The sequence below is a fragment of the Euleptes europaea genome, chromosome 7 (assembly GCF_029931775.1).
Source record: "Euleptes europaea isolate rEulEur1 chromosome 7, rEulEur1.hap1, whole genome shotgun sequence".
Classification (NCBI taxonomy): Eukaryota; Metazoa; Chordata; class Lepidosauria; order Squamata; family Sphaerodactylidae; genus Euleptes; species Euleptes europaea.
The window spans coordinates 97,620,864-97,646,709 of record NC_079318.1 but is presented as its reverse complement, the minus strand read 5'-3'; the positions used below and the strand labels follow the sequence as shown (position 1 = coordinate 97,646,709).

Here is a 25,846-nt window from a genome sequence, read left to right as displayed (position 1 = left end):
CCCTCCCCTTGCAGGCCGACGGGTCCCTTTACCAACTGCAGAAGGAAAAAATATATATATTTGCAAGAGTTGCAAATTCTTGCATTTGCAAGAATTGCCTTGTTTGATTTAGCAATTGCAGATTTGATATTGGGTGTTATTATTTTTTTTAATCTGCAGGAATTGGTAGCAGGAATATATATATTTGCAAGAATTTGCAAGAATTGCCTTGTTTGATTTAGCAATTGCAGATTTGATATAGGGTATTATTATTTTTTTTAATCTGCAGGAATTGGTAGCAGGAATATATATATTTGCAAGAATTGCCTTGTTTGATTTAGCAATTGCAGATTTGATATTGGGTATTATTATTATTTTTAATCTGCAGGAATTGGTAGCAGGAATATATATATTTGCAAGAATTTGCAAGAATTGCCTTGTTTGATTTAGCAATTGCAGATTTGATATTGGGTATTATTATTATTTTTAATCTGCAGGAATTGGTAGCAGGAATATATATATTTGCAAGAATTTGCAAGAATTGCCTTGTTTGATTTAGCAATTGCAGATTTGATATTGGGTATTATTATTATTTTTTAATCTGCAGGAATTGGTAGCAGGAATAAATATATTTGCAAGAATTTGCAAGAATTGCCTTGTTTGATTTAGCAATTGCAGATTTGATGTTGGGTATTATTATTATTTTTTAATCTGCATTTATTTAATTAACATAATTTCCTTTGTTCCATTCTTTATGCTTGAGGACCAACTGGTCATAAGCAAAACGCATTCAGTACATTCCATCATACATAAATAACCATAATACAAAAATACAGTGTCTAAACAGTACAGCTAAAAAGAGGAATAATTAAAAACCACAGATAAAAAAATTGCCCCAGCAGGGTTACATTGGGGTCTGTATCAGCCAATAATAGCTCGCTCGCTCTCAACTGCGAAAGGGAATTATTATTTTTTTAACCATACTTTTGCTGTTCTTGATATTTACAGGAATTGTCTGGCTTGGATTCAAGGGCAGCGGAGTTAGAATCATAGAAACATAGAGTTGGAAGGGATCTCCAGGGTCATCTAGTCCAACCCCCGGCACAATGCAGGAAATTCCGTTTCAGCCTCCACAGCACTTCAACAATTCTACCTGCAAAAAGTACAAACGTTAAGAGAAATACGTTTTTGTACTTACCTTGTAAAGCTTGTGCCTATCAAGATTGACTTCCTTTTGGAAGACTTACGTATATAAGTGTGAGTTTGTCATATCATTGTAACTTTGCATGTTTTTGCACTTTTTGAATAACAACACTATTTTGCATATATTGCAAGAGCTTGTTACTATTCCTTTGCACAACGTGACTAGTTAGTGTAGGTGCTTCCTTCTATTAAACCCCCAGGTGGTGGCTGGAGATCTCCTGCTATTACAACTGATCTCCAGCCGACAGGGATCAGTTCACCTGGAGAAAATGGCCGCTCTGGCAATTGAACTCTATGGCATTGAAGTCCCTCCCCTCCCCAAACCCCGCCCACCTCAGGCTCCACCCCAAAAACCTGCCACAGGTGGCGAAGAGGGACCTGGCAACCCTAGGCTCAGACCATGTAGAACTATGCAGAATTATTTGTGTTATTCTTATTGTAATTGTGAAAGAATTCGAAAAATAAAGATGTGCGCTGGAAGAAGGGTCTTACCTCCACTATCCATTGGTCACCCAGTCACTTCCTGTGTCCGTGTGCCCCTAGTGGACAGGAAGGGCATTGTACGGGAAGGCAACAGTGACCAAGGGACAGAAGTTTAATATTTATTCATTTAAAGCACTGGTTCCCAACAGGGGGTCCGTGGACCCCCAGGGGTCCGCGAGAACTAAATTAAGGTCCGCGAAACAAAGTTATAAACCCATAATAAATTAATATTTTCAATTAAAAGTTCTCTATTATAAAAATATATATTCAAATATTATTCTAATTTTAATGTTTAACTAACAGTTATGATTAAAGTTTATTTTCAAATTCTCGGAATTTTTATTTTGAACCTTGGGGTCCCTGCGCCGAACAAAAAAGTCCTAGTGGTCCCTGGTCAAAAAAAGGTTGGGAACCACTGATTTAAAGCTGTGGCCATCTCCGGAAGGCCTGCAGCTCCCCCCCCCCCAATGCAACAAAAAAGAATTGAAAGTCTGGCTCTTTGATCTAATCTATCGAGAAATGCCCGATCGGCATTTTGATTTGGCAAGACTGCAGGCCGCACCCCCTCCATTGCCAAGGGAGAAGCTGCCACTGACCCTAACAAAGGCAGGGTTGGGAAATTAAACTGCAAAAGCCCGAGGGAGGGAAGGACAGGCCTCGCCTTTGAGTGAGTTGCCTCCCATGGAAAGTGGGAGAGCTGGCATCTTCTAAGGAGCGGGCGTTGAAACCTGGCCCTGAGGCCGGGCCCTGCAAGGTGCCATCACAAAGAAGGACCAGCGGCATCCAGCCAACACCCTGGTTGCCTGAACTCAGATCACTGTTTGCCCAGTGTATTCTGGGAGAAGAAGAAGAGTTGGTTTTTATATGCCCACTTTCTCTACTACTTAAGGGAGACTCAAACCGGCTTATGATCGCCTTCCCTTTCCCCTCCCCACAACAGACACCCTGTGAATAGGGTTGCCAGGTTCCTCTTCGCCACCAGCAGGAGGTTTTGGGGGCAGAGCCTGAGTAGGGCAGGGTTTGGGGAGGGGAGGGACTTCAATGCCATAGAGTCCAATGGCCAAAGCAGCCATTTTCTCCAGGCGAACTGATCTCTATTGGCTGGAGTTCAGTTGTAACAGCAGGAGATCTCCAGCTAGTACCTGGAGGTTGGCAACCCTACCTGTGAGGTAGGTGGGGCTGAGAGAGCTGTGACTAGCCCAAGGTCACCCAGCTGGCTTCATGTGTAGGAGTGGGGAATCAAACCCAGTTCTCCAGATTAGCCTCCACTACTCCAAACCACCACTCTTAACCACTACTCCACACTGGCTGAAATATGGAGTATAAATGTATTTATTTACAAAATGTATATGCCAGAAACCAGCTTTTTATATGCCAGAAACCAACTATATATATATATATATATATATATATATATATATATATATATATATATATATATATATATATATATATATATATATATATATATATATATATATATATATATATAGTTTTATTTTTAAACATAAGCATACAAACAATAAAACATAAATAATCGTAATATTATGATATATGTGGAGCTTGCTATTTAAAATTACATTTCAGTTATTAACTTTGGATTATTTTTAAAATTACATTTCCCTTTATTAACTTATTTGAATTACGTTACTCTTTGTTCTCAATATATTTTTCATATCCGATAACATATCTGTTATTAAACTTATATTTCTTAAATCTTTCTTATTCTGTTTTATTTTATTTTAATTCTATTCTTAATTTCAGCTATATAATTTTTTTATTGCATTGTTCACTGAATGTCCCCTCCTTCGATTTCTATTGACTCACTCTGTGTCATTTGCCTTGTGTCCAAGCAGGAAAGGCGGAGTATAAATAAAATGCAGAGAAGCTGGACAGGCCTGCCTTGCTTCTGGTCAGTTGGCAACCTTGTTTGCAGCTCATGGCCATCACGTGGCACCAGCAAGTCCCGGCTTCTTTGCCTTTCTCTGCAGCCATCGAGTGATGCTCAGGTCACTCCCCCTGGCTCTTTGCTGCAGAACTGGCAGCAAGGACGGGCACTGCCCATGCCAGGCTGTTGTCACCCAGCCCAGGCAGCTGGCAACCCTGTCACCTCACATGCCTGGAGCACTCACATGTCAGGGTGGACACGCCGTCCTGAGAAAGGCACACCTATTAAGCTGGTGCCACGCTGTCGTCCAAGGCCCAGGAGCCTGGCTTCGAGTGGGCGGAGCTGGCAGGTGGCAGAGATGCCCAGGAACGGGTACAGCCAGAAAGAGAGGAGAAAATCGGCAGGGCCCCGCTGGAGGGCAAGGGACGCATGGCTTCTGGCTCCCTCTGTGCAGTAAGTCTTCCCGTGCACCGCTCCGCCCTGCCCCACCGCCACCCCTGGGCAAAGATCCACGTGCCCCAAAAATAAGCCAGGTAAACAGTAATTACCCCAGGGCAGGACAGGGTGTGCCCTGACGAAAGGGGGTGGGAATGCATCTGTCACATCGTCCCACCGGAACGGGCTGGCGTCTGGTTGCCACCCTGAACTTTTGAGGAGAGCCAGCGTGGTGTAGTGGTTAAGAGCGGTGGTTTGGAGTGGTGGACTCTAATCTGGAGAACCAGGTTTGATTCTCCACTCTTCCACATGAGTGGTGGACGCTAATCTGGTGAACTGGGTTGGTTTCCCCACTCCTACACATGAAGCCAGCTGGGTGACCTTGGGCTAGTCACAGCTCTCTTAGAGCTCTCTCAGCCCGACCTACCCCACAGGGTGTCTGTTGCGGGGAGGGCAAGGGAAGGTGATTGTAGGTCGGTTTGATTCTTCCTTAAGTGGTAGAGAAAGTTGGCATATAAAAACCAACTCTTCTTAGAATCATAGAGTTGGAAGGGACCACCAGGGTCATCAAGTCCAACCCCTCCTCTTCCTCCTCCTTCCCATTTACCAGAACCAACTCTTCTTCTTCTTCTTCTTCTTCTTCTTCTTCTTCTTCTTCTTCTTCTTCTTCTTCTTCTTATCTTAGAGTTGGAAGGGACCACCAGGGTTATCCAGTCCACCCCCTCCTCTTCCTCCTCCTCCTCCTTTTTCGCATCCACCAGAACCAACTCTTCTTCTTCGAATCATAGAGTTGGAAGGGACCACCAGGGTCATCCAGTCCAACCCCCTCCTCCTCCTTCCCATCTACCAGGTTGAACCCTGGGTCCATTCAGCGCACCCAGGGTGCAGCTGCTGTGAAAAAGGCAAATTCTCTGCCGGTTATAATTAGAGAAGGAACAGAGAATAAGACTGCCACTATACAACCCTTATACAAATCTGTGGTGAGACCACCCTTGGAATACAATGTACCAGTTCTGGTCACCACCCCTGGGAAAGGATATTGTAGAGCAGGGGTGTTAAACATAAGGCCCATGGGCCGGATCCGGCCCCTTGAGAGCTCTTATCCGGCTTGCAAGACAGCCCAGGCAGCCACCCCCCCACACACACTCTCAATCTTCTTCTTAGGGGTCTGGAGACCAAGACCTATGAGGAAAGGTTGAAGGAGCTGGGTATGTTTAGCCTGGAGAGGAGAAGACTGAGAGGGGATATGAGAACCATCTGCAAGTACTTGAAAGGTTGTCATAGAGAGGATGGTGCCGAGTTGTTTTCTATTGCCCCAGAAGGTCGGACCAGAACCAACAGGTTGAAAGTCAGCGACTAGATGGAAGTCCCGGAGCACGTTGGCCTGACGTGGCTTCCTGGGCCCTCCAGGGCCTGACCTCTAGTGGGGCCCCCACTCACACCTTTTGGCTGGTCCCCAGCAGCAGCTAGCATATTCACAGGTAGACTGCCTTTGAGCAAGGAGGTTCCACCCCGATGATGTAATAGCCTTTGCTGGATGCGCCTCCTTCAGCCCTGTAGTCATCACGGCGTTATGTAAGAATGCTGAAGGCCCGCCTGATAAAGGTTGCAGCAGTTATGTCATAATAATTCCGGACACGTTGCCGTGTATTTATGTATTTAAAACTGGTCTTTCACAACAGATTTTTAAGGAGGCGTCAAATTTTTTTAAATGCAGAAATCACAACTGAAACATTGGGATGGGGCCAGCTTTCTCACACAATCTCACATATTTCCCCCTTGCTACAAACTTGCTAGAAACTTACTACAAACTTACTACACACTTACTACACACTTACTACACACTTACTCCGACTACTTACTACAAATGTGGCTTTTGTCCACGCAGGTTTTATGATCCCAGCATTATGTAAGATATATGGGAAGTTTAACACGATCCCCTAACATTTACCATGAGCATTACAGCAAGACAGATGGGGGCACAATCCCCTGCACGCTTACTTGGAAGTAAGCCCCCACTGAACTTCATGGAGGTTACTTACAAGCAAGAACACACACCAACTGCGTCCACATGATGCCAACTGGACCAAAAGGGTGAGTTAACTTAGCCGCCCAATGTCCAGTTTCACAACAGAAAATGAGATAAACGAGAAATGGACAGAATATAGAAGTCTGGAGCCTAAAACGGAAATGAAAATATCTATGATAACTAACACACTGGAAATTTTTTAAAAATTCTTTATTTTAGTACAGTTCAACATTTCTAGCCTGCCTTTTCAGCAGGGTTGTCAGCTTTCGAACTGGCCCCTGACCTGTAACAATACCTTGATCTACCGTAACAAGTGGGACATCACAGTCCATAAAAAATTCATACATCGACTTGTCCAGATCAAAGCATCTGTCAAAGGGGCAGGCCAGACTGGGTTTCAAAACCTCTTTTTGTGTGTGACAGCTTTCTTTTGACGTTTTAAAAAGATAGATTAGAAGAAGAGTTGGTTTTTATACCCCTCTCAAAGCAGCTTACAATCACAATCCCTTCCCCGCCCCACAACCGGCACCTTGTGAGGTAGGTGGGGCTGAGAGAGCTCGGAGAGAACCGCGACTGGGTCACCCAGCTGACTTCATCTGGAGGAGTGGAGAAACCAACACGGTTCGCCAGATTAGAGTCCGCCGCTCTTAACCACTCCACCACGCTGGCTCTCAAAATGCATAATACAAAAGGATAATATTCAAAATATTAGAAAGGATGTATGAATTACTACCGGGTTATGTGAAAATAATTATCAATTGTATCAGCCCCCGGCACCTCCCTTAAGGGATGACAGGTGCCACGCTGGCAAACAGCCTCCCTCATCAATAGGATTGCCAACCTCCACGCAGCCCCTGGAGATCTCCCAGAATGACCCCAATTCTCCAGACAACAGAGGTCAGCTCTCCTGGGGAAAATGGTGGGTGAACTCTCTATGGCAGTGATGGCGAACCTTTAAGGGACCGAGTGCCCAGACTGCAACCCAAAACCCACTTATTTATTGCAAAGTGCCAACACGGCAATTTAACCTGAATACTGAGGTTTTTGTTTAGAAAAAACAACTCATACATTAACATCCCCACTTCATCCCATGCTAGCGGAGTCACTCTGCACAGGATCACGCAGCTGGACAGTCTCCAGGGGGCGCACCCCTCACCTTATAGAGCGTGTAGTGCAGGTACAGGTCGCTGGAAGTCGCGCAGCGTCTCGGCCAGCGGGTAGCGGAGTTGCTCCGGGAAGCAGGGGGGAAAGGAAGGTGGGAGGCAGGGGGGAAGGAAGGTGGGCGGATCCCGCAGGGTCTTAGCGTAGCCATCAGGTGAGGGGAGGGACCAAATGGCCAAAACGCACAGGAGGTTTTGCAACTCTCTAGATGTGCTGGGGCGACGGCGCGCGTGCCCACAAAGAGGGCTGCGTGTACCGCCTCTGGCACGCGTGCCATAGGTTCGCCACCACTGCTCTATGGCATTATAAGCTGCTGAGGTCTCTCTCCATGCTCCACCCATAAATCTCCAGGAATTTCCCAACCCAGAGCAGGCAACCCTAAAGGGAGGCTCCAAACCCAAACTTAGTGGTTTCCAGATAACCAACAGAAACTTCTAGAAACCCTCCAGCCAGGCCTCGACGCCTGTGTCTGTTCTGTGTCTATCCAACCCGGCAAGTCCAACGAGAGCGCTTAATTTCTGTTTTTCCTCACTTTCTTCTTCCATCCTTCAAGTTCTGAAGCTTTTTGCCGCCGTCCCTAATTAAAAACTTCCTCCGGAGTCGAGGCACCTGCCTGGCTCTCGGTCAGGGTGGTTAAAGGGAGAGATTTTGGAGGGCGATTGCAACGCCCTGAGCCAACCACCCCAATGGCCGGAGGAATCTGGGATCCGCAGATGAGGGCCAGGCCTATTTCGAAGGGACACCCGCAGCTGTTTTCCTGCTCGAGAACTGGTTCTTTTCTAGGCAGCTGTTGCATTGAGCGTTAAAAGGGTTTTTAAAACGCACCTTGGGGGAAATAATAGGGATGCCAGCCTCCAGGTGGGACCTGGGGATCCCCCAGAATTACTGCTCATCTCCCGATTATGGAGATCAGGTCCCCTGGAGAACATGGATGCGTTGGAAGGTGGACTTTATGTCATGACTACAGGAGACTTACTCAACTTTAAGGTGGAGAATGAGGAAATGGAAGCTTTCTATTCCTTGGCTCCATCATCAACCCAAAGGGAGGCTGCAGCCAAGAAATCAGAAGGAGATTGAGACTGGGAAGGGCAGCCACGAAAGAGCTAGAAAAGACTCTTAAGTGTCAGGATGTGTCACTGGCCACCAAGATCAAGTTAATTCATGCTGTCGTTTTCCCTATTACTATGTATGGGTGTGAAAGCTAAACAGTGAAGGAAGCTGAGAGGAAGAAAGTAGATTCCTTTGAAATGTGGTGTTGGAGGAGAGTGTGACGGATACCCTGGACTGCCAAAAAATACAAATAAGGGGGTTATAGATCAAATCAAGCCTGAACTGTCCCTAGAAGCTAAAATGACTAAACTGAGGCTGTCATTCTTTGGTCACATCATGAGAAGACAAGAGTCACTGGAAAAGACAATCATGCTAGGAAAAGTTGAGGGCAGCAGGAAAAGAGGAAGACCCAACAAGGGATGGACTGACCCTATAAAGGAAGCCAAGGCCCTCAATTTGCAAGACCTGAGCAAGGCTAAGGAGAGGACGTTTTGGAGGACATTGATTCATAGGGTCGCCATGAGTTGGAAGCGACTTGACGGCACTTAACACACACACAATTCCCCGCTCCTCCACATGAAGCCTGCTGGGTAGGGTTGCCAGGTCCCTCTTTGCCACCAGCGGGAGGTTTTTGGGGCAGAGCCTGAAGAGGGCAGGGTTTGGGGAGCCATGAATGGGATACAATTCAACAAAACGAGAGCAATATATGTGGCAAAATGGGAGGCAGAGAACTACCTGGATTTAACTGAATGGAAGAATAAGCTAAATGAATATGCTACCTTAGCCAAATTAACTTCTTTGATACATCAGAGACCAATTTCAGAATTTCCAGACAAGTGGAACGATTAAGAATAGAAATATAGTAAAAATAGAATAAAAATGGCTATGGTTATGTATAACTCACGAGAATATAGAGCACTGTAATTCATAAAGGCTGATTACTAAGATGTTATATAAGAAAAAAAGAAAATAATCTCCATTTAAACTATAGTATGATTGTGTATGTCTGTAGGATGTTATGTCTCTTTGTTTATAAAAGGAATAATTTTTTTAAAAAAATTAAAAAACAAACCTCAACTAAGGTTGCCAACTCTGGGTTGGGATATTCCTGGAGATTTGGGGGTGGAGCCTAGGGAGGGCGGGGTTTGGGGAGGGGAGGGGCCTCAGTGGGGTATAATGCCATAGAGTCCATCCTCCAAAGTAGCCATTTTCTCCAAGGGAACTGATCTCTGTCGTCCGGAGATCAGTTGTCATTCTGGGAGATCTCCAGGTCCCACCTGGAGGTGGGCAATCCTGCTCCACACCCGTCTCAAAGCAGTCTGTGGTATAATGCCATAGACTCCAATTGCCAAAGCGGTCCTTTTTTCCAGGTGAGCTGGATATCTCCAGCTAGTACCTGGAGGTTGACACCCCTATGAATCAGACCCTCAGTCCATCAAAGCCAGTATTGCCTACTCTGGCTCTCCAGGGTCTCAGGCAGAGGTCTTTCACATCCCCTCCTTGCCCAGTCCCTTTAACTGGAGATGCTGGGGATTGAACCTGGGACCTTCTGCATGTCAAGCAGACGCTCTGCCACTGAGCCACAGCCCCTCCCCAAGAGAGGAGAACGAGATGAGCTGGTTCGGGGTCTAGAAAGGCAGGGAAGGAAGGAAGGAAGACCAGCCTGGAGATCAGCTGTAATAGTGGGAGATCTCCAGCCACCACCTGGAGGCTGGCAAGCCTAGCTGGGTGGGGCAACCCCATTGCCAGAGTCGCCGCTGCGCCTTCTGGAGAGGCGGCTTTTTGCACCCAGGTGGATCTGTCATGCCACAGGTGAATCACGGCAACCTCCCAGGGTGCCAGGAGGTTATATAACAGGGCAGTGAGTCACGTACGTTTGATCCCAGGGCTGGGTGGGGCGCTGGTTTTTAATCTGGGCTCCCGAAGACTTGTAAGGAGCCGGCCTGAAGGGCTGGGGACGGATCGGGCCCCGCGCTGGCAGCTCCTTGCCTTTCGGGAGAGTTTTGCTTCGTTTGCTTGCCGAACCTCGAGCTTGGGAAGCAGGAAGCCTGGCTGAAGTCACTGTGGAAGAGGGTGTGTGCGAGGGTATGTGTGGGGCTGGGGGAAGGATTGCTGCGGGAAATCAGGTGACGCTGTTCCCTGCTCAAGCAAATCCACCCAGATGTGTGGGGCAGAAAGAGCCTGTGCCGCTTGCCTAGGGTTGCCAACCTCCAGGTATTAGCTGGAGATCTCCTGCTATTACAACTGATCTCCAGCTGACAGAGATCAGTTCACCTGGAGAAAAGGGCCACTTTGGCCATTGGACTCTGTGGCATTTAAGTCCCTCCCCTCCCCAAACCCCACCCTCCTCAGGCTCCGCCTCCAAAATCTCCCACCGGTGGCGAAGAGGAACCTGCCCACCCTCAGGCTCCACCCCAAAAACCTCCCACTGGTTGTGAAGAGGGACCTAGCACACCCACGCTTGCCCCCCACAGCCTGGGGCCCAAAGACAGCCAGCCTTTTAGATATATAGGGTTGCCAATCTCCAGGTACTCAGGCTCCGCCTCCAAAATCTCCCACCGGTGGCGAAGTGGGACCTGCCAACCCATATTCTTGAATTTCGGTTGGGAGGGGTTAGGGCAGTTGTCTTATTAGGGTTGCCAACCTCCAGGTGGTGGCCGCGATCTCCCGCTATTACAGCTGATCTCCAGGCGACAAAGATCAGTTTTCCTGGATTAAAGGGCTGCTCTGGAAGGTGGACTCTGTGCCATTATACCCCTCTGAAGTTCCTCCCCTCCCCTCCCCAAACCCTACCCTTCTCAGGCTCCACCCCCAAAATCTCCAGGTGATTCCCAAGCCGGAACTGGCAACCCTACTTATCGTGCACCTTGTGTGCAAGCAGCTGGGAGAAGAGCATGTGCACAGGGTTTCACAGTGGCAAAAGGAGTCTGCATTGAAGGGGAACATGTGTGTCCCCCCCCACTGGTGCAGGTAGGGTTGCTAACCTCCAGGTTGGATTGGAACACAGAGATCAGTTTCCCTGGAGAAAAAGACTGCTCTGGAGGGTGAACTCTATGGTATCACATCGCTGCTGAGGAACCCCACCCTTCTCAGGCTGCACCCCCTAAATCACCAGGAGGTGGCAACCATACTAGACCAAAATCTCCGGCGTTGGCAACCGTACTAGTCCAGCATCCTGTCTCACTCATGGTCCAACTGCATGGCTACAAATAGGGTTGCTAGCTCCAGGTTGGGAAATACCTGAAGATTTTGGGGGCAGAGCCTGAGGGCAGGGTTAGAAGAGGGGAGGGACTTCAGTGCCATAGAGCCCAATGGCCAAAGCGGCCCTTTTCTCCAGGGGAACTGATCTTTGTCGGCTGGAGATCAGTTGTAATAGTGGGAGATCTCCAGCTGCCACCTGGAGGTTGGCAACCCTACCTACAGGCCGAGGTCTTTCCCCTGATGTTGCCTCCTGGCACTGGGTTTCAGAGGCTGACTGCCTCTGAACATGGAGGTTCCCCTTTAGTCACCACGGCTAGTAGCCGCTGATAGACCTTTCCCCCCATTAGGGTTGCCAGCTCCGGGATGGGAAATACCTGGAGATTTTTCAAGCGGAGCCTGAGGAGGGCGGGGTTTGGGGAGGGGAGGGACTTCAACGCCATAGAGTCCAATGGCCAAAGCGGCCATTTTTCTCCAGGGGAACTGATCTCTGTCGGCTGGAGATCAGTCGTAATAGCAGGAGCTCTCCAGCTAGTACCTGGAGGTTGGCAGCCCTAAAATATCTGGATAATTTTGGTGGTGGAGCCTGAGGAGGGCGGGGTTTGGGGAGGGGAGGGACTTCAACGCCATAGAGTCCAATGGCCAAAGCGGCCATTTTTCTCCAGGGGAACTGATCTCTGTCGGCTGGAGATCAGTTGTAATAGCAGGAGCTCTCCAGCTAGTACCTGGAGGTTGGCAACCCAAAAATATCAGGATATTTTTGGTGGTGGAACCTGAAGAGGGCGGGGTTTGGGGAGGGGAGGGACTTCAACGCCATAGAGTCCAATGGCCAAAGCGGCCATTTTTCTCCAGGGGAACTGATCTCTGTCGGCTGGAGATCAGTTGTAATAGCAGGAGCTCTCCAGCTAGTACCTGGAGGTTGGCAACCCTAAAATATCAGGATATTTTTGGTGGTGGAGCCTGAGGAGGGCGGGGTTTGGGGAGGGGAGGGACTTCAACGCCATAGAGTCCAATGGCCAAAGCGGCCATTTTTCTCCAGGGGAACTGATCTCTGTCGGCTGGAGATCAGTTGTAATAGCAGGAGCTCTCCAGCTAGTACCTGGAGCTGCACTATGTGATGTACTTTACTGACGTCTGATTGTAATTGCTTATACTTACCCTGTGTGGGAAGGAATGATGAATATGTAACAGCACTTTTGTATTAAGGACTGAAGAAAGATTTCCACTGCTGTGGATCTGAAACGGCCGTATCCATCGATGATTGTGGCTCTATATGAACTTTACACAAGGATTACAATATTAGCATTCATTTGGTACTCAGTTGAGACCTTTGGAACTTCCTCTATATATTTTTGGTACTCAGTTGAGACCTTTGGAAATTTCTCTACATTTTTTGTGTGAACTGTACATATTGTATATAATTGTGTTGTGTATATGTCACGTATATGGTCCATGTTTCACCTCAGTAGCTTATAAATATTTGCACTTTGTATATATACAGTTTCCTGTACTGTTTTTCTAAACCTTTTGGTACGAGTACAGAGGTGCCGTTTTTCTCCCCAGTACCTGGAGGTTGGCAACCCTAAAATATCAGGATATTTTTGGTGGTGGAGCCTGAGGAGGGCGAGGTTTGGGGAGGGGAGGGACTTCAACGCCGTAGAGTCCAATGGCCAAAGAGGCCATTTTTCTCCAGGGGAACTGATCTCTGTCGGCTGGAAGTCAGTTGTAATAGCAGGTCTCCAGCTAGTACCTGGAGGTTAAGGAATCAAAATAATGCACTTGTATAGCTGATAATAAAAGCACAGACTCAAACTGAAATGCAATTAGGTCTATTCAAAAGAACAACCTCAATGATAAGAATAAATACGTGCTCAAGGAGCAAAAGACAAAAACCAATAAATATTCACAGTTACAATATCCCTAAGGTAAAAGTAAGTATACAATTACTCTCAAAGGTAAATAGAGGTATAATAGGCAAAAAGTCCAAACATCCAACTGGTAAGTTTGCACAGGCAACGGAGTAGTTATAAACCGCAATGGGCTTCCGGTAAAGTCCCCATTTCATATTCTTTTTTCAAGCTTCAAATGTATCCGTGTGCCAATAACCCTTATGGGAAAAGAAGCTTATAAGCTTGCAATTAAACATGGACAGCTTTGGTAAAGCGTCTCTGGAGGTTGGCAACACCACCCCCCATGAATCTGTCCAGTCCCCAAATCCTCTTGAGAACATTCCTTGGCGCTTCCCACGGGATGCGGAATGAGCCGACGGGATAAATCCTGAGGAGCAGGAAAAGCAGAACGAACCGGGGTTGCCACAACAGGCTAAAGAATCCTGCATGGACGACCAGGGCCTTTCCCAAGCTTCGGATCCACCCCGAGTGGCCCGGTTTGTCTCCATGACCACGGAGGCTTCCAGGGGCCGAGAAGCCGGACCCCGTGACCCGTTCCAAGAAAATCCCAATCCAGCGTGCCTCGGGGCTCTTCGAGGAATTCACAAGAGAGGGAAAGAAAGAGTCGCCGGTCCCCACGCTCCAAGCTTCAGGCATGGCCCCCAACTGAAGCTTCAAGGTGTACCACACCTGCCAGGGATAACCTCCCATAAGGGAAAATATACTGGTGGGCTTAAACCGTTTTGCTGGGGTAAGAATGGCTAGCTGTAGAAACTTACCTTAAAACCTTAAATTTGTAGTTAATGTTGTATGGTAAGCCGGCATGGTAATATACAACTTGCATAATAATATTTCAATATTATTGATTATTATTATTAATAATAATATTGATGAAGCCAAACAATTGGTGAAAGCGCTACGAATATCCGGGATCGCGTTCCCTCTGTCGCCTTCTTTGGAGCAACAAGACGTGTTACAGCAGACGTTGATTCTTGTAACTTGATATTGGACTTTTGTCACGTTGGAAGATAGCCATTGGGCTTTACTTAATAATATTGCTTGCACATTGTGAATAGCCTTGTACTTATTGTAATTTTGTAATTTTGTATTTTTGTGATTGATTTTGTGATTGTTTCCCTGTATGAGCACTGTCTGATATTCTGCACCTTTCTTGAATAGACGTTTTTGATACATTTGCCTGCACTGTTCTCTTCTTGCCGGTACTATTTAACAGTGTAAATTGAGTTTTTCTTTGGTTGCAACCTCCAGGTGGTGGCTGGAGATCTCCCTCTGTTACAACTTATTTCCAGCCAATACAGATCAGCTTCCCTGGAGAAAATGGCCTCTTTGGCAATTGGACTCTATGGCATTGAAGTCCCTCCCCTCCCCAAACCCCGCCCTCCTCAGTCTCCACCCTCCCAAATCTCCAGGCATTTCCCAACCCAGAGCTGACAACCCTATTTGCATGCCCATCAGATGCCTGGATTCTGATTTAGGCCATTTATACAGGGGAAATTTTCTAGGATCCGGGAGACCCAGGTTCGAATCCCAGCTCTGCCACTGAAGCTTGAAGAAGAAGAGTTGGTTTTTATATGCTGACTTTCTCTACCACTTAAGGACGAATCAAACCGGCTTACAATCACCTTCCCTCCCCACAACAGACACCCTGTGAGGTAGGTGGGGCTGAGAGAGCTGTGACTAGCCCAAGGTCACCCAGCTGGCTTCGTGTGGAGGAGTGGGGAAACAAACCCAGTTCACCAGATTAGCCTCCGCCGCTCATGGGGAGGAGTGGGGAATCAAACCCGGTTCTCCAGATCAGAGCCCACCACTCCAAACCACCGCTCTTAACCACTACACCACGCTGGTGTAGTAGACAGATTCATGGAGGAGAGGTCTATCAGTGGCTGCTAGCCAAGGTGATTAAATGGAACCTCCACATTCAGAGGCAGTCAACCTCTGAATCCCAGTGTGTGTGTGTAAAGTGCCGTCAAGTCGCAGCGGACTTATGGCGACCCCTTTTGGGGTTTTCATGGCAAGAGACTAACAGAGGTGGCTTGCCAGTGCCTTCCTCTGCACAGCAACCCTGGTCTTCCTTGGTGGTCTCCCATCCCAATACTAACCAGGGCTGACCCTGCTTAGCTTCTGAGATCTGACGAGATCAGGCTAGCCTGGGCCCAGTGCCAGGAGGCAATATAAGGGTAGGCCTTGGCCTCTATATCTTGTTGTTGGGCCTCCAGGCAACTGGTTGGCCGCTCATTGAGAAAGGATGCTGGACTGGATGGACCACCAGTCTGATCCAGCAAGACTCTTCAGATGTTCTTATGTACGTGCACAAATCAGTGGTCCCCCCCACCCTGCTGCACAAAGCCTCAGCAAATGTTTCGCATGCATCTCCTCATCAGGCTGCTGTTCAAATAACAGGCTCTGGGGTGCGCGTTTCATAGAATCAGAAGGGACCACCAGGGTCATCTAGTCCAACCCCCTGCACAATGCAGGAAATTTACAACTACCTCCCTCCCCACACACCCAGTGACCCCCCACTTCATGCCCAGAAGATGGCCAAGATGCCCTCCCTCTCATCATCTGCTTAAGGTCATAGAATCAGCATTGCTGACAGATGGCCATCTAACCTCTTCTTAAAAACCTCCAGGGAGGCCATGGTTAGGACATAATATGGAGAAATGGAATGGTTTCCAATTGGCAAAGATGTTAGACAAGGATGTATTTTATCTCCCTATCTTTTCAATCTGTATGCGGAACATATCATTAGGAAAGCTGGATTAGATTTAGATGAAGGTGGAGTGAAAATTGCGGGGAGGAACATGAACAATTTGTGGACTTGGTGGGGCAGAGACAGTACAACTCTGTTGAGACCTGGAAGCATTTTTTCGCCGTCTACGTTTGAAGGGATATTTCTGCCACAATACAGAACAGAATACACAGGAACGGACCTCACAGCTTCAACAATCTACTCCTGAACAACCTCCTCACATTTCCACCATTGAACCATATAAGGATGATCAATTGGCTCCCACCCAACACCATACAAAGAAGAACTCCACCTGAAGGCTGCAACACTACACTGGACATGTATATTGAACGTTTTCGCCGCCGAGCCCAAACTGAAATAATCGACAGAAGACACCACTCAAGATCCAATCTCAGCCGTACAGAGAAGAATGCCATAAGTAGCCTGAGAAACAATCCAAATATTATAATAAAACAAGCTGACCAGGGAGGAGCCATTGTCATAATGGACAAGACTAAATATATACAAGAAGCTGAACGACAGCTCTCAAACAGCTCTCAGTTTCTACAGGCTGCTATCCACAGACCCGACTTGGGAATACCAGCGAGAACTCAACAAAATCATGAAGAAATTAGCAAAACACATACAGGAACAAATTGATATGGATTCACCTCAAGAACCTCGACCAGGCACTTTCTACCTCCTGCCTAAGATACGTAAACCTGGCAACCCTGGACGCCCCATTGTTTCAAGCATCGGAACCATCACCGTAGGAGTATCTTTCCTTTTATCCCTTAGAAGCTCCTTGATCAATTGATCTTGAGCAGCATATATCTAGTGTTGGAGGGATATAAGGACTGAAACAAATCTTGCCACTGACAGTGTATCAGGATATATGGACTCCCTTCTGAGACCATATGTCATTAATTACCCCCAGCTATGTCCGAGACACCACAGACTTCCTAAGGAAACTACAGCCCATCAACCGTCTCCCAGAAAACAGCAATCTAGTCACCATGGATGTGGAGTCTCTATACACCAGCATCCCCCATGACGACGGGCTACAAGCCATTAGAAATACCATCCCTGACAACAACACAGCAGATCTGGCTACACAACTCTGCAGGTTTGTTCTCACTCACAACTACTTCCGGTTTGGTAAGGACTTATACCTTCAAATCAATGGCACTGCCATGGGCACTCGCATGGCGCCACAATATGCCAGCATTTTCATGGCAGATCTAGAACAAAGTTTTCTGAACTCATACCCACTGGTACCTCTCCTTTACTTGAGATCCATTGATGACATTTTCTTTGTCTGGACTCATGGCAAAGAAGCCCTTGAAAGGTTTCACCAGGCTTTCAACGACTTCCACCCCACCATCAATCTAACTATGAATTACTCCGAACAAGAAATCAACTTCCTAGACACCACAGTACGGATCCACGGGGGACACACAAGCACCACATTGTACCGGAAACCGACGGATCGGCAAACGTATCTACATGCGTCCAGCCACCACCCCAACCATATCAGACAATCCATTGTCTATAGCCAAGCGCTACGCTATAGTCGCATCTGCTCCAGTCCTTCAGACAGAGATACACACTTGAGAGACCTACAGCAAACATTTTTTCAACTACAATATCCTGCTGATATGGTGAGAAAGATGATTGAGAAGGCCAGAATGATACCCAGGCACAACTTACTACAATATAAGCCCAGAGAGAATGACAACAGAACACCTCTGGTTGTCACTTATAGCTCCCAACTAAAACCAGTCCAACGTATTATTAAGGACCTACAACCAATGCTGGATTGGGACACTTCCCTCGCTGAAGCACTGGGGGGGGGGGCGTCCCTTTCTTGCTTACAGACAGCCGGTTAACCTAAAACAACTTCTCACCCATGATGATAAACTACTTCACAGGAACATGGACTCTGGCACCAAGGCCTGTAACAAACCAAGGTGCCAACTTTGCCCTCATATAGATTCTAGGAACATCATCTCTGGACCCACCAATGTCAGCCATACTATCTCAGATTCATACTCCTGCTCATCTTCTAATGTGATTTATGCCATCACATGCCAGCAATGTCCTTCCACAATCTACCTTGGACAAACAGGTCAGTCTCTTAGACAAAGATTAAATGGACATAAGTCTGACACAATATTCAAAAACCAGTGGGAGAACATTTCAACCTTCCAGGACATTCTGTTGCAGATTTAAGAGTAGCAGTTCTCTTACAAAGGAATTTCAAAGCGAGATTGGAAAGAGAAACTGCTGAATTACAGTTGATATTCAAACTAAAGACAATGCATTTACCTGGGCTGAATAAAGACCTTGCATTCATGGCTCATTACCAATGCTGATTTCTCCACACCCATCTCTCCCCTGGACATCACAGACTCTTCTGCATAACACACCTAATCCCATCACGCCTGCGATTCACATTTACATACTGTTAACATTTACATACTAATGCTTGTCTGAATTCACTCTCCTCTACTTAAAGACAGATGGATTCACATTCTAGCTGTATCTGAAGAAGTGAGCTGTGGCTCACGAAAGCTCATACCCTGCCAGAAAATATTTTTGTTAGTCTTTAAGGTGCTACTGGACTCTTGCTCTTTTCTACTACTGCAGACAGACTAACACGGCTACCCACTGTGAACTATGAATGAAAGTCTTCCAAAATGTCCTATCTTTGACAGCCTTGCTCAGATCTTGTAAACTGAGGGCTGTGGCTTCCTTTATTGAGTCAATCCATCTCTTGTTGGGTCTTCCTCTTTTCCTGCTGCCCTCAACTTTTCCTAGCATGACTGTCTTTTCCAGTGACTCTTGTCGTCTCACAATAATGGGTTTAAATTGAGGGCGGAAAGGTACTGGTTGGATATTTGGGAAAATATTTTTACAGTAAGAGATGTTCGACAGTGGAGTCAGCTCCCTAGGGAGGTGGTGAGCTCCCCCTCTCTGACACTCTTTAAGCAGAGACTGGACAAACACTTGTCAGGGATGCTCTAGCCCAGGGGTCTCAAAACTGCGGCTCCAGAGCCGCATGCAGCTCTTTGGCCCGTTGAGTGCGGCTCTCCAAACTTGGTTCGGAGCCCCTGCTCTTGTGCCCGCTCGCGCCGGAGCCGGGCTGCGGAGCCGGCGTGCCAGAGAGAGAGAGAGAGAGTGGGTCTCCCTTTCCCTTGCCCTCAATGGTTGGGAGGCTAAAGCCTCCCCTCCCCTCTAGCCGCGCGATTGCTGGGCGGGCGGCTCGGTGGTTCCTGGCCCCCCCCACCTATCAGCTGTTGGGCGGTGTGGGCTTCCTTTGGTAGACCTGGCCTCCGGCTGAGTCCCATTGGGAGGCCATGTCTACCCACTGGCTTTCTTGGCGGTAGACCTGGACTCCGAGGAGGGGAAAAAAGTCCCCCTTCAGAGGCCAGGTCTAAAAATTGGCTTCTATGGGCCTCTGGAGGCCAGGTCTACTGCCAAGAAAGCCAATGGGTAGACCTGGCCTCCCAATGGGACTCCGCCGGAGGCCAGGTCTACCAATAGGCTTTTATGGCGGTAGACCAGGCCTCCAGACGAGGACTCCGGACGGGGAGGGGGAAATGGCAGGGACTTACAATTAAATTTTTATCAATAAATAAGATCACTATTAAGTATGATATCAAGTTTTATTCAGTGTACCTATAGTTTAATTAAGACTTAAAACTTTAATTAAAGTTTATTAAGTTAATAAACAGTGTACCTACCTATATAGTTTAAGTTTAAGAAATTTGGCTCTCAAAAGAAATCTCAATCGTTGTACTGTTGATATTTGGCTCTTGACTAATGAGTTTGCCGACCCCTGCTCTAGCCTGATCCTGCATTAAGCAGGGGGTTGGACTAGATGGCCTCTATGGCCATTTCCAACTCTATGATTCTATGAGTTCTATGTCCATAATTTGCAACTATAATTGGAAGCAGCGGTCAAGAGGAAGGGAAAGCAATGGGAAGGGAAGGTTGGAGAGAGGAAAACCTGTTCCTGCTAATAGGACTGTAATGCTTGAGTCAAGCCTGCCCTCTGGTGGTAGAAATCTTAATGTTGGGACCGGTGCTTTTCAACCTGTTCATCAGTGACCTGGAGTTGTGGGTGAACAGCGAGGTGGCCAAGTTTGCAGAGGACACCAATTTTTTTAGGGTGGTTAAGACAAAATCGGACTGTGAAGAGCTCCAGATGGATCCCTGCATACTGGAAGAATGGGCATTAAAATGGCAAATGAGATTCAATGTGAGTAAGTGTAAAGTGATGCATATTGGGGCAAAAAATCCCAACTTCACATATACACTGATGGGATCTGTGCTGGCAGCGACAGACCAAGAAAGGGATCTTGGGGTGGTAGTGGATAGCTCAATGAAGATGTCAACCCAGTGTGCGGCTGCTGTAAAAAAGGCAAATTCCATGCTGGCCGTAATGTGATATCACACTGGCCTTGTACAAATCTATGGTGAGACCACACTGGGAATACTGTGTACATTTCTGGTCACCACACCTCAAAAAGGATATTACAGAGCTTGAGAAGGTGCAGAAAAGAGCAACCAAAAGGATCAGGGGGCTAGAGCAACTGCCCTATGAGGAGTGGTTGAAACGCTTAGGGCTGTTTAGCTTAGAAAGAAGGCGGTTAAGGGGAGACATGATAGATGTCTATAAAATTATGCATGGTATGGAGAGAGTGAAGCTTTTCTCTCTCTCTCATACTACCAGAGAGGCTCAAAACTGATAAAAAGAAGTCTTTCTTCATACAACGCATAGTTAAATTGTGGAACTCCCTGCCCCAGGATGTGGTGATGGCTGCCAACTTGGAAGGCTTGAAGAGGGGAGTGGACATGTTCATGGAGGAGAGGGCTATGCATGGCTACTAGTCAAAACGGATTCATTCTAGTCATGATGTATACCTATTCTCTCTAGAACCAGAGGAGCATACCTTGTGGGCTTCCTGGAGGCGCCTGGTTGGCCACATTCTGCTGGATCAGACCACAACTGTGTGTGTGGTCTGATCCAGCAGCGCCTTTCTTATGTTCTTATGTCAACATCTCTCTGCAAGACCTCCGAATAGCAACTTTCTGGGACGGCCTGCCCCCCAACACTTACCTGTAAGAGTGCCAACAATGCAGGTAGACATGTCAGCCTCCAGGTGGGACCTAGGGTTCCCCCAGAATTATCTCCAGACCCCTACTGCCAACAGGTACAATTTATTTATTTACTTCATTTGTAACCCACTTTTCTCCTCAACGGGGACCCAAAGCAGTTTACATCGTTCACCTCTCCGTTTTATTTTTACAACAACCCTGTGAGGGGGGGGTAGGCTGAGCGTGGGTGACTCGCCCAGGGTTGCCCAGTGAGCTTCCAGGGCAGAGCGGGGATTCGAACCTGGGTTTCCCAGATCCTAGTCCGACACTTGAACCACTACACCGTGCTGGCTTTCCACGCTGGCACCAGGAATAACAAATTGCCCCTCTTGGACGTTTCTGCCAAGCAGCGAAAAGGGAAAATGGGAGAGGACAAAGAATGGCAATTTTTGAGTTTCAAATCTTGGAGCTGTACTTCAAATCCAGGTTTCTCTGCTTCCTGAAAACATCTTTGATGGTTTACTTCCATTCCTGCAGGCAGTAGCAGAAGGTATTTTCCCCCCCTCCACTGAAAAATACACTTGGACAAATGCTTAAGCCTACTTAAATATTGATTCTGTGGTAGGCGGGCTTCCATTATGCTTGTAAAAATATTGTTAATGGATGGATGGGGGGGAGGAATAGAATTTAACGCCCCATTGAAACTGTTGGAAGTGCAAATTCTACTTTACACACACGCACACAAACGCCAGTTGGAGCGGTGGAGTCTGATCTGGAGAACTGTGTTCGATTCCCCTCTCCTCCGCATGAGTGGCGGAGGCTAATCTGGCGAACTGGATTTGTTTCCCCGCTCCTACACCTGAAGCCAGCTGGGTGACCTTGGGTTAGTCACAGCTCTCTTAGAGCTCTCTCAGCCCCACCTACCTCACAGGGTGTCTGTTGTGGGGAGGGGAAGGGAAGGTGATTGTAAGCCGGTTTGATTCTTCCTTAAGTGGTAGAGAAAGTCGGCATATAAAACCCAGCTCTTCTTCTTCTTCTTCTTCTTCTTCTTCTTCTTCTTCTTCTTCTTCTTCTTCTTCTCCTCCTCCTTCTCCTTCTTCTTCTTCTTCTTCCTCCTCCTCCTCCTCCCCCATGCTGTGATTTTCTGGAGCATAGAAACCACCCCAGAATGTGGAACTAGGGTTGCCAGGTTCCCCTCACCCCGGCCACCATTGAGGTGGGGTGGGGGGTGTAGGGCTGTCAGATCCAGGTAGGGAAACTCCTGGAGATTTGGGGATGGAGCCTGGGGAAGACAGGGACCTCAGTGGAGTACGATGCCATAGAGCCCACCCTCCAAACCATCCCTTTCCTCCAGGGAAACTGATCTGCGTAGTCTGGAGAAGAGCTGTAATTCAGGGGGGGGGGAATCCCCAGGTTCAACCTGAAGGTTGGCATCCCTGTGCGGAACTGATTTCAAAATTCAAGTGAACCGGTGTAAGGAGCATGCCTATTACATTTAGGGTTGCCAGGTCCCTCTTCGCCACTGGCGGGAGGTTTTTGGGGCGGAGCCTGGGGAGGATGGGGTTTGGGGAGGGACTTCATTGCCATAGAGTCCAATGGCCAAAGCGGCCATTTTCTCCAGGGGAACTGCCAGCCCTGAAACCAAGACTAGCAGAAATACGATTCGGGGAAAAAACAACACAGGAGAACAAGAGGAAGCATTTGGAGCATTTATAAAAAAAACCTGTTCAATCATTTAAATAACATATGCAACTATATGATCGCCTGCTATTTAAAAAAGAAGCCCCCAAACAGCTGGAACACACAAAAATTGTGCAGAGATAGCCAGCAACAGATGGGGAAAGAAGGGAGAGGGAACAGAGGCAGCCACTGATGTCAGGACGAATCACTTGGGTTGAGGAGCCAGAGACTTTATAGGGCCAGGAAAAGCCCTACGGGCTTGCTTGTGTCATCTGACAACAGCTGGACGAGAAACTTCAGTACAGCCTTCTTCCAGCTGTGTGGGAGGAGTCCATGAGCAGCAGGGAGCAGACCGGCGACGTGACTGAGAACAGACCGGCGACAGGACTGTGCAGTCGTGTTGCCAACTCTGGATTGGGAAATTCCTAAAGATTTGGGGGTGGAGCCTGGGGAAAGCATGGTTTGGGGGAGGCGCAGGACCTGAGTGTGAAATAATGCCCTAGGGCCCACCCTTTCAGGTTTGGCTCCGCCTCCTGTGACAGCCATCTGGGGGTAGAGCTCTTCGCCGCCTCTTAAAATCCCAAAGGTACCTGCAGGGTCAAAAAGGTTGGAGACCCCTGCACCACGGAGAAGGGAGTAAGGTTGTCAGTCTCCAGGTGGTGCCTGGAGGTGTCCCGGAATTACAGCTGCTCTCCAGACTACCGATATCACTTCCCCTGGAGAAAATGGCAGCTTTGGAGGGTGGACTGTATGGCAGTATACTCCACTGAGGTCCCTCCCCTTTCCAAACTCTGCCTTCCCAAGATCCGCCACCCAATCTCCAGGAATTTACCAACCTGAAGTTGGCAACCTAGAACAGACAAGGGTTGACTCTCACGTAGGGTTGCCAGGTCCCTCTTCGCCACTGGCGGGAGGTTTTTTGGGGTGGAGCCTGAGGAGGGCTGGATTTGGGGAGGGGAAGGACTTCAATGCCATAGAGTCCAATTGCCAAAGCAGCCATTTTCTCCAGGGGAACCGATCTCTGTCGGCTGGAGATCAGTTGTAATGGCAGGAGATCTCCAGCCACCACCTGGAGGTTGGCAACCCTACTCTCACGGATTGATTCAAGACATTGTCTCAGAAAGATTTCAGCCTGCGGGCCTTTAGTATTAAAATGCCCATCAGCACAGAGGGAACAAAGAGAGCAGAAATCCCTCCCCCTGTCCTTCCTCTCTCCGCAATAATTTGCTTTATTTATATCCTGTCTTTCTCCCCAATGCCCCCCCCCAGCAGCATGCATAATTCTCTCCTCCTCCATTTCATCCTCACAACAACCCTGCGAGGTAGGTTAGGCCGAGAAACTGTGACTGGCCCAAGGTCACCCAGCGAGCTTCCAGGGCAGAGCGGGAATTCGAACCCGGGTCTCCCAGACCCGTGCCCAACGCTTTAACCACTACAACGCGCTGGCTGTCAGCGTAGCAATTCCCCGTTCACGAGCAGCTGCCTCTCCCAGAGACGCTAAGGGGGCAAAAGGGAGTCGAGAGGGGCTTCGCATTCGCCCAGGACCACGTCCCGCCGGAAACCAGAACCCTTGTTCACCACTTTGACCCGCAGGCTTGGCCTGGGCAGCTCGCCGGGCGAGACCCCCTCGAAGAAGAAATCCTCGTTGAAGATGGGGTTGCGGCTTCTCTTGATGACGGCGCTCCGCTGCCGGGGCCCCGAGCCGGGCCGCAGGTGCAATGAGATGCAGCAGCTGACGTGCCGGGGGTCGCAGCGGGGCAGGTAGAACCCTTCCGCACTGATGAGGCGGACGCGGAGCCGCCTCTGCGGCCCCAGGTACTCCGTCGAGAGCCTCAGGCGACCCCCTGGGCCCACGGCCAGCGTCACCTCCTTGGTGAGCCGCTCGTGGCAACGGATGACGTCCAGCGAGAAGATCGGCATGGGGGACAGCGTGGCCGGGGACCCCCAGGCAGGCGCCGTCTCCCGGCGGGGGACGCTGGGGCTGGTGTCCGTGGAGCTGGTCTCCTCGGTCGACAAGGAGCTAGGCCGCGGCCCGGCGTACAGTTTGGGGGAGCAGAAAGTGATTCTCCGCCGGTGCCCATACGTCGGGCGTGTCAGGGTCCCCCCAAGGGACCGCAACAGTAGGGGGGAACCGTAGGGGGATGTCTCGGTGGAGGAGGCGGTGTCACTGTCCAGGGCCGCGCCAGGGTGGGAGAGGGGCCTCGCGGGAGAGGAGAGCCGGGACCCGAACCGTCGGCCCAGGCGTTCCTCGTGGAAGAGGGACTCCCGCCGGCGTGTGTGAGGGCTCTCGGGCAAGAAGTCCCAGCCCTCTGGGCTAGAGAGCTGAGGCATGGAGGCAGAGCCCCAGAGTTGCCCAGCGGGACGTCCGTCCTCTGGGTCAAAGCTTTCCACCTGGATGATGTGCCGCTCCGCAGGGCAGGTCCGAGCCTCGCCGGCTGCGGGGCTCTCATTCCTTTGCGAGCGCCGGCCCTGGAGGGTGGCCAGGCTGGGGGGGATGAAGAAGGTGGGGATTTTGTCCGGCGTGAGCACGTTGGGGCAGGCAGGCAGGGAGCGCGTCGGCTTCCTTCTGGAAAACATCCCGGAGCTGACGGAGACCTTGGGAGGGAAAATTTGAAGCAGGCCTGAAGATGGGGAGAATATCATGCTAGGAGGACCCACCTAGGAAGGAATAAGAAGAGAAAAGGTTAAAGAGCCTTGGCAAGATGAACTGACCGTCCCTAGGGCCAGTCGGAGACACTTTTAAGGGGGTCTGATACTGATCTCAATGGCTGGGAGCAATCCTTGACATTTTCAGCCGATGTTCACATGGGCTTTAAGAGGGGAGTGGACATGTTCATGGAGGAGAGGGCTATTCATAGCTACTAGTTAAAAATGGATACTAGTCATGATGCATCCCTATTATCTCCAGGATCAGAGGAGCAATCCTATTATATCAGGTGCTGTGGAACGCAGTCAGGAGGATGCTGCTGCAGTCGTCTTGCTTATGGGCTTCCTAGAGC

General features: G+C 48.6%; 1 protein-coding gene across 1 annotated transcript; it reads right to left on the bottom strand.

Moving 5' to 3' along the window:
• Positions 1-24,344: 24,344 nt before the first annotated feature.
• On the bottom strand, positions 24,345-25,496 carry C2CD4D (C2 calcium dependent domain containing 4D). Its single transcript, XM_056853776.1, has one exon. It carries the CDS (start codon positions 25,488-25,490, stop codon positions 24,345-24,347), a length of 1,146 nt encoding a protein of 381 aa, XP_056709754.1. The 5' UTR covers positions 25,491-25,496.
• Between the last annotated feature and the right edge of the window lie 350 nt (positions 25,497-25,846).

Bases quoted from the DNA above. Each gene is read 5' to 3' on its own strand.
- C2CD4D (XM_056853776.1), bottom strand. From the start codon at position 25,490: ATGATATTCTCCCCATCTTCAGGCCTGCTTCAAATTTTCCCTCCCAAG.